Raw genomic sequence first — 8,363 nt, 5'->3', positions numbered from 1 at the left:
CAAGGCAGCTATCGTATTGGGGCGGAATCAGCCTGTCCTGGTGCATATTCATACTGAATCGCACTCAACGTGTGCGGGGCCAGGTCGATTAGTCACTGCCGGATCAAAGCTGCGACGTCGCTTTGTGAACTGGTCAAGCGAGGCCAGTTCCCGAATAGTATGGCTGCTATGCCCCATATATAGGTCACAACACTTGCAACATAACACCCGTCCACACTCCCACTCAAGGTTGACCGCGACACTCAACTCGCGCGTTTGCAGAGTACCGATGTCGCCACTGTTCACCCTCTTAGCTTCTGCAGTCGGTTCCTTGTTGGCTGCCTGGACACTAGTTTCACGCGAACATGTCGGGCTGCCAGTGCTATGGACGACGTTGAGCGGCGTCTCTGCTACTGAGGCAAACTGGACAGGCAACATACAGCTACCTGCGTCATGTCGAACACTTGGGTCAGTCAGGATTTTAGTTGTCGCATCCACTGTCACTCGTTGCTCATGCACATGTCCGGACAGAACGTTGACATATTGCAAGTCTGTGGCCGGATCACTGTCGCAGCCGCAGCGAGCCAGAGAAGCAGCCACAATGCAGACCACAGTAGTCACGGTGCCACACTGCTTGGCCATGCATTCTTCTGACCCAATCCTGCAACCCTCTGCGACCGTCACACTCGATTCCGGCATCTCCTGGCAGTCCTGCCTGGGCGTTCTGTCTGCCACGGAGTGTACACTTGTGTTGCTGTGCTGGCTCATCCGCAGCCGCTGGCTTGTTCGGGAAGCAAACTCGACCATCTGCATCCCTGTCGTGCACCGCCCACGTCTTGAGCCCGAACCTGACCTGGATCCACGATACCAGTTCTTCTTCGGCGTCCCGCCCCGGCTACAAATCAGCAAGGCACCTCAAATTGTCATAGCCCACCTGCAGGTTCGTAAAGTACGGTTGTATGACGTCGACTTGTGCGTCGGGATTGCCTTCCAGGACCCTCGTGGACCGGATTCCAAAATCCAGTTCTATTTCAAGGCCAAGGGCTCGGTCAAGCCGGACTCGGAGGTCCATACAATTGACGAAGTGGCACGACGTATCGATGAACCGGTTGATCAGAGGAAGACGCAATGGTACGTGGACGCCACGATATACCACCGGTTTGCACCTTGGGGTACATACTGATGTGATATCGTAGTGCCTGTTCATCTCGACCCGCAGTGAGGACGAGCTCGAGGACGACTTCTCGCTGGACGTCCTGACGAGCTTCCCGCTTGAAGCGTAAATGCACAATCGAATTGATCTACTACATAGGTGGCTTTGTCCGGTCTGGTATACCTATGTCCCTTGAATCGCCCTTGAAACGACTATGCCCTCGAAACGACTATGCCCTTTGAAACGACTATTGTAGTCCGCGTCCTCCATGCTGTAGCACTTATCTGTCACTCAATTCAGCCCAATTCCCTTAGGCGGGACCACCTGATGTACCCACAATCCAATGAATATGAATGTTATGGCCTCTTCGTAGATATCCAGGCAGACGCAAGACAATAATTACAAGAATAGGTATCCTTCCGATATAAGAAATGCTCGTGAAACGTGTGCGGAACACAGACCTACATCGGCTCCGCCTTCCTCCGCCGGAGCTCCCGCTCGACCTCGTCGCCATCCGCGCGTTGCGCACGCACGGGTTGTGTAATTGTTGGCTGTGAGAAGTGTTCGCGGAGGCGTCTGTCGGCCTGGCGATGAATCTGCGGAACGATCAACACATATTCAAAGGTATGTATCATAACGGGATGCGCACCTCATTCCCGACGGTCCTACCCACTTGCAACATCGGGCCCACCAAACCAAGCTGGAGGCTTATGTACCTGCACCATATGGTCAGCCCGGGACTGGGTACAAGTATCACCAGTAACACTTACGCGAACGCAATCAACAGCGCCAGCATCGCGAAGTAGAACGGATTGAACAGCACGACCATCGCCTCGTTCCACCCGAGCACGACGAGCACACCGTACATCCAGTACGGGATCTGCGCGACGCTCGAGACCGTGCTCCGCTTCGCCTCGACGTAGTACGCGTCCGCGTCGCGCCGAAAGCGCGCCATGACGTCTAGGATCTTCGTCTCCGTAAAGATCACGAGCGTCGCAGGGAAGTCGAAGTCGTCTGCTGCTTCCGAGAGCGAGTCGGATGTCTCCGAGGGCAGTGTAAACTCAAGCGAGGGGTCGACGGGGTGGATCTTTGCGTAAAGAGGGACGAGCTCGAGTGTCTGCGGAGGAGAGTGAGCTGTGAGAGGTCGTACACATGGGGTACGATGAGACATACCTGGTCTCTCGCCTTCTTGAAGGCACCGTCGATATCATCTCCGGGTCTCCAGACGCGCGGGATGTTGTTCTCGTCGTACCGGAAGCGCTCCTCGAAGTACGTGCGGAGCTTGGTGAGGAACGCCGCGTCGGTCGTCTGCTCCTCGATCTTGGCTCGGAACGCCAGCCAGGCACGCTTCCGTAGAGACGCGAGCGCACTCTCGTTCTCCTCGTCCGTGCAGTCGAAGCCTATACAGAGCAACATGAGACATCACTCCAGAAGGTGCGAAAACGACTAACTCTTCGCTTTCACGAGGTATGATGACTCTGCCTTCGCGAGGTTCTCACGGAACGCCTTGAGGATCTTGTCCCACATGTCATGTTCAGGTCTGTTGAGAGCCAGCTCAACAGGTTCCGAGATCTGCTTCTTGAAGTTCCGCTGCAGTCAAAGAAGCGGGATGATCAGCGGCTACGGAGCACCAGATCACGCGCAACCCACCTCGATCGTGTTCACCATCTTCTTCGTCTCATCCTTCCTGCACTGGTTCGCCACGCTCCTGATCTCCTGCTGCAACAGCTCGTACTCCTCGTCATATGACCAATCCGTACCCTCCACAAGCGCCTCCGTCGCACCTTCGACGAAGCGCTTCGCACAGCGAGCCCGCGCTGCGGTGACAATGTCGGCAAAGTTGTAGCCTTCGCCGCGCATACCTTTGTGCATTTCGTCTTTGAACGCGACGAGACATGCCTTGTGCAGATTCTTGAGCTGCCCGAGGAAGAGCGGCGAGAGCGTCGAGTCGAGCACGCCAACGAGGTCCACGCGCTTGCGCCTGTAGACGCCTTGGTGATATCGCGAGGCATCGCGGTCGTAGCGGGCTACACAAGTACACGTTAGTAGTCTGTCATCGTATGCACAACCAGGGCGTACTCAAGGCTGCGGTACGCCAATTCCGCATCATGCCACCGAGGCCCTCCACGACCTTGCCCGATTCGATCGGTTTCCGTTGAGGCTTCGCTTGTTCGTTGAACTCGACAAGCGCCGCACTGGAGATCTCGTCGCAACGGAACTGCGCCAACAGCTCCTGCTGTGTAGGCAGGTCCAGATCTTTGTTGCTCTGGACTTGTTCCTGCGAAAGCATACGTGTCAACGGCCACCGCTTCACTGCAACGGAACCGATAGCATACCCAGATGCCTTCCATGTAGAACGCCACACCATCAGCCGGGATGCGCTTGTGGTAAGCAGGCTTGAACACGTAGTCCTCTCTCGACTTGTCCACGAACCGCTTCCTGAGCTCTGCCACCTCGCTCTCAAACCTCTGCGCCTCGAGCACCTTGTGTGGGAGTGCGGCGAAAGAGAGGTCAAAGTAGTCGGAGAGCTGACGGTCTTGCAGCTCTGGTGGTTTGGACAGCGACTCCCAGATCTTCTGCATGTCGGCGCTGAGCGTGGCTTGCAAGTTCGCGAGCGGCGTCGTGCCGATATGGTCTCGAATGACGAATAACAAGAGTGTTCGCTGGTTGCGACTAAAGCTCGCCTCCTGTAAATTCGGCGTCTCTTTGGTAGTATATATGCACGCACCCATCCGCCGACTTCTTGCCGAATAACCCGAGGTTCACCTCAAATACAGTCTTGAGCAGTCCCATATTGGCACCCTGGTACAGACCGACTTGATGTTCCCACAGATTGACGAGGAGCACCTCGGATGAGGCAAGCGAAAAGAGAGCAGATTTCCTCTCGAAGTCCTGAGGGAAAGTCAGAGCAGCTCAGTTGGTGTAGGACGACTGCGCGCACCTGGTCCTCTCCTCGCTCTCGCCCATCTGTACCCTCCACGTCCATGACCATGGCGTTCATACCCTTGCCTCTACAGATCCATATACCTATTACGGATCAGTACTCTGACATTGGAGGACTCTGAGAGATCGTCGCGCACCTTTCGTAGTCTGCTGCCGTCTTGTCTCGTCCATGACGTCAAAGTTAGTGCCGAATAGGCGGTTTAGCAGTGTACCTGTGAGCGTTATCAACGAAGAAGCAGTGATAGCGGCAATGCTCATGCGCACTTTTGCCAGTAGACTGTGATCCAAATACTGCGACAATATCGTAGTCGAAACCGGCATTCTGCAGGCCCCACCGCTCTACCTGGTGGGTCAACTCTGGCCTGTCGGGAGCTCAGCACACACTGGCTTGTGCACGCAAGCGTAAATTTACGCACGTAAATTGTTTCTCGTCGTTGATGATTTGTATACGTTCATTGTTAGGCTTCGCGTCTCCATTGACGTGGTTGCCGTTCATGGCGGTCGGCGTGGAAGATAATCAAGGTGCCGCAATGTTGGGCGGTTTTATATACGTCTGGCCAGACAAAGGCGTGTGCGAGGCGGTGAAAGGAACGTGCTGGGAGCGTTGAGTATGTGCTGGTTGTGGACGACAGTGACGATGCGGTACGCCTCACAAGAGGCCCTGCCTTTCTCGGCGACGCCCATTGCGTGCCTTCGGCCATTGCCGATACGCCTCTGCTGCAATGTCCAGCTGACGGCCATCCCGGGCGTCCGACTCCCGCCATTGGCACGGCTTTGTCGAAATGTTATGTCCGCCTTCTCTTCTTTGTGCGACATTGCCTGCTCGCCTCGCTCGTCGGGAGACTGTACAAGTCAAAGGGTCGCGCATATACGCTGAGATCAAACGCAGCACAAAGTCATCATGGACGGGCACTTCTCGCAGTCTAAACTGATATGGAGCCCCTCTAGACCATCGTATACCTCGCTGGAGGTGTTCAGGCGTATGGTCAATCGCAAGCACGGGTTGGCCTTGAGTACGTAGTTCTCGCGCCACGAACTGTACCACCTCTCATATACTGCGACCAGAGGACTATCATGATTTGCACAGGTATTCAGTCGAGAGCTACGACTTTTGGATGGATGTCTGGGAGTATATTGGTATCATCTCTTCCGTCCCTCCGAGCAAGGTACGTTCGCGATCGTCAAGTGTTCCGCTCCGTCTAAGTGCCCCACTAGATACTCGAGGAGGGACGAATGAAGGAGCTACCGACTTGGTTCCCGGGTGCCAGACTAAACTACGCAGAGAACCTGCTACATCGCCGTGATGACGGTGTCGCATGCATTGCCGCGAGAGATTTTGGGACTGTTCAGCACTATACGTACCGTGAGCTGCGAGAAATGGTCAGAAGATTAGCTGCCGCGATGAGAGCGAATGGCATCGTGAAGGGCGACAGAGTTGCTGGTAAGAGATGTTGTTCCATGTTCCACATGTGCCAACATCATTGACACTCGCTAGCTATCGTCACCAATAGCATAGACGCAGTCGTCATTGCGTTGGCATCTGCCTCCCTGGGTGCTATATTCTCTAGCACAGCTCCTGACATGGGCACTCACGTACGGTGTTTTCCAACCTTGCCCCACATTCGATACGAACCTTATACCCATAACTTCTCAGGGCATACTTGACCGTTATAGACAGATACAACCCAAGATTATCTTCTCCGAGTCAGAAGTCGTCTATGCCGGTAAAGCCTTCGACATGGTGCCCAAAGTCTCGGAGGTCGCGAACGCTCTTGCGACGCATGGTCTGCAGAGTGTAATTTTGCTGCCCAGTGTTGCCGACGGCAAAGAATTTTCGACTTTGCAATTGGTCAAGATCCCGAAGAGGTGAGCACTTCGACCATAACTCGACGTGAGACAGGATTGGCAAGCTCACAGGGACTCAGCGTCACCATGTCCGCCTTTCTTGCCACCGGCGAAAATGGTCCTTTGGTGTTTGAGCAGCTGCCGTTCAACCACCCGTTGTACATTCTGTACTCATCCGGCACAACGGGACCACCAAAGTGCATTGTCCATACTGCAGGAGTAAGCTACTCACCAAATCTACCGTCTCCTATCTGTCTGATGTAACATACACCAGGGTGTTCTTCTCCAGGCCAAGAAAGACCTCCGCATCTCCATAGGCTTAACCTCAGACGACACGTACTTCCAATTCACGACGGTAAACTTATCATTAAACCTATTTTCTGACGCAGCCTTACTCTAAAGCACAGACAGGCTGGATGATGTGGCCGTACATGCTACAGGGCCTCGCGTGCGGCAGTCGCATCGTCCTGTACGACGGCTCGCCCTTCCACCCTGACGTGCGAGACTTCCTCCGCTTCCTCAGTCGTGAAGGGTGAGTCCCGTTTGTGCAACAGCTCACCATTCTTCTCAATTAGTCTCCAGTGTCTCCGTTTGGGGACGAGTCCGCGCTTCTTGAGCGAGGTGCAAGGGAAGGGAATAGAGCCTTGTATGTCTCCCGCGTCACAATGAACATTGCATCGCGCTGATATCCAGTCAAGCCAAAGTGGCATCGTTCGCTGCGCTTCGGACCATCTCCTCGACGGGATCGGTGCTGACGCCTCCGATGTTCGAGTGGACTCAACAGGCGTTCAACCCAGATATTCACCTTCTGTCTGTGTCTGGCGGGACGGACATCTGTGGTGCATGTAAGTGGTCAAATCGTACGCATCAATTTGACACACTAAGCTCGCGGACTCACAGTCGTCGGTGGAGTTGCCGCTCTGCCTGTCTATGCGGGAGGTAGGCCATCATATATTTGTGGGTACTGAGCGCAGCATTGGACCGACCTAAACATTGCAGAGATCCAAGGCAAGCTCTTGGGCATGAAGGTTGAGATATTCGATGCCGACGGCAAGAACATCGAGAATACGGGTGTTCCTGGCGAGCTCGTCTGCACTAGACCGCACCCGTCGCAGCCGCTCGGCTTCTGGGGCGATGACTCTGGAGAGAAAGTCCAGAAGGCGTACTTTTCTACTTATGCTGGTATGGGCAAGAGTGGTTACCTTCGAAAGGGTTGGCGCTGAACATCGGGTAGGCGTATGGCACCAGGGTGACTTCATCGTCAAAAACCCGAAGACCGATGGGTTGATGATACTTGGCCGGAGGTAACTATACTACATCCTCTCGCTGGTCCATTTTCGACCCCGTGTTGATGGCATGTTAATTCCCTGACAGTGACGGTGTCCTGAACCCCAGCGGCGTCCGCTTTGGCTCAGCGGAGATCTACTCCGTGCTCGAAGATTTCTCCGACGCTGTCGACGACTCGCTGTGTGTCGGGCAGCGGCGGCCGCAAGACAAGGATGAGCGCGTTCTCTTGTTCCTCAAGATGCGTCCGGACCATCCGCTCGACGAGGCTCTTGCAAACCGCATACGCGCAGCGATTCGGGCGGCACTCAGCCCGCGGCACGTGCCTGCGCACATATTCGAGGTTGACGAGATCCCTGTACGTCGTCGTGGTTTCTTGTCGACTCCTTGTTACAGATTCTTGACGCCTATCTGCGCAGTACACGGTGAACGGGAAGAAGATAGAGATTGCCGTGAAGCAGATCGTGTCCGGGTCCACTCTCAAACCAAGCGGGACCGTCGCGAACCCCGAATCTCTCAAACTTTACTACAAATTCCGGGACCTCGAGGATCTGCTGAGCAGCAAGGTCGTCAAGGCAAGGCTGTAGGGCTCGCAGAGACGCCTTACGTAGTTGCACTACGCCGCTTGTAGAATAGATGTGAGGTCACAACGAGCCATTTCAGCAATCACTGTTCCTAGTACTGTACTTGTCACCCCCAACCGACTGTACATTCAACCCTGACTCCACTAGGACCGCTCAGAGTTGGCGGATCTGAGCTCCAGGTTCGGAGCTCAGATCCGCCAACACAGCCTAAGGCGGTACTACAGAATCTTCATCCTCGGGGCTTACAGATCAGTGCTTGGGTAGCACGACTGCGGCCTCGAGTCATTGGGAAATGTGGCAGATGCAAGCATCGCATTCAAGCCATCGAAAGTTCCAGCTGTCTTGAAGCCGTCCGAGGTTCGTGTTCCCATCCGTCGACGTTCCGAACCGTGTTCTTAGGCCCGGATCCTGCACTGAGCTGCACAGTATCCGTTGCGTTGCAGTTGTGAATCAAGGGGATATCATACTCAAAGTAAGTGACAGTTTGCTGACCTGAACCACGCGGTGAGCCTAAAAATGATCACTACTTTCAAGTGTATTGCACTCATCGACGGTAGGATTATGACTGCCATGAT

The 8,363-nt window shown here is 54.7% G+C and overlaps 3 protein-coding genes across 3 annotated transcripts; 2 read left to right on the top strand and 1 right to left on the bottom strand.

Moving 5' to 3' along the window:
* Nucleotides 1-217: 217 nt before the first annotated feature.
* On the top strand, nucleotides 218-1,341 carry B0H18DRAFT_466644 (uncharacterized protein). Its single transcript, XM_048038206.1, has 3 exons — nucleotides 218-447; nucleotides 511-1,110; nucleotides 1,176-1,341. The coding sequence occupies exons 1-3, from the start codon at nucleotides 269-271 to the stop codon at nucleotides 1,237-1,239; spliced, it is 843 nt and encodes a 280-aa protein (XP_047884573.1). The 5' UTR covers nucleotides 218-268; the 3' UTR covers nucleotides 1,240-1,341.
* Nucleotides 1,342-1,593: 252 nt separating this feature from the next.
* On the bottom strand, nucleotides 1,594-4,571 carry B0H18DRAFT_1130095 (root hair defective 3 GTP-binding protein; the record flags this gene model as incomplete). The annotated part of the gene is made up of 13 exons (XM_048035454.1): nucleotides 1,594-1,728; nucleotides 1,782-1,848; nucleotides 1,903-2,249; nucleotides 2,306-2,532; nucleotides 2,584-2,722; nucleotides 2,783-3,159; nucleotides 3,212-3,410; nucleotides 3,469-3,805; nucleotides 3,861-4,024; nucleotides 4,074-4,159; nucleotides 4,213-4,287; nucleotides 4,340-4,437; nucleotides 4,492-4,571. The coding sequence occupies 13 exons, from the start codon at nucleotides 4,569-4,571 to the stop codon at nucleotides 1,594-1,596; spliced, it is 2,331 nt and encodes a 776-aa protein (XP_047884572.1).
* Nucleotides 4,572-4,976: 405 nt separating this feature from the next.
* Nucleotides 4,977-7,791, top strand: B0H18DRAFT_895537 (uncharacterized protein; the record flags this gene model as incomplete). Its single annotated transcript, XM_048041405.1, has 14 exons — nucleotides 4,977-5,088; nucleotides 5,141-5,241; nucleotides 5,291-5,516; nucleotides 5,571-5,668; nucleotides 5,730-5,941; nucleotides 6,001-6,139; nucleotides 6,195-6,275; nucleotides 6,328-6,452; nucleotides 6,496-6,566; nucleotides 6,625-6,780; nucleotides 6,890-7,102; nucleotides 7,155-7,224; nucleotides 7,295-7,562; nucleotides 7,624-7,791. The coding sequence occupies 14 exons, from the start codon at nucleotides 4,977-4,979 to the stop codon at nucleotides 7,789-7,791; spliced, it is 2,040 nt and encodes a 679-aa protein (XP_047884571.1).
* Nucleotides 7,792-8,363: the final 572 nt, after the last annotated feature.

The sequence above is a fragment of the Fomitopsis serialis genome (genome assembly GCF_022376445.1).
Source record: "Fomitopsis serialis strain Sig1Antser10 chromosome Unknown B0H18scaffold_460, whole genome shotgun sequence".
In the NCBI taxonomy this organism is placed as follows: domain Eukaryota; kingdom Fungi; phylum Basidiomycota; class Agaricomycetes; order Polyporales; family Fomitopsidaceae; genus Fomitopsis; species Fomitopsis serialis.
This window is presented reverse-complemented; position numbering and strand designations above follow the sequence as displayed.

Bases quoted from the DNA above. Each gene is read 5' to 3' on its own strand.
- B0H18DRAFT_466644 (XM_048038206.1), top strand. From the start codon at position 269: ATGTCGCCACTGTTCACCCTCTTAGCTTCTGCAGTCGGTTCCTTGTTG. The intron at 448-510 runs GTCAGTCAGGAT...ATGTCCGGACAG, and splicing joins GCGTCATGTCGAACACTTGG to AACGTTGACATATTGCAAGT. The intron at 1,111-1,175 runs GTACGTGGACGC...GTGATATCGTAG, and splicing joins GATCAGAGGAAGACGCAATG to TGCCTGTTCATCTCGACCCG.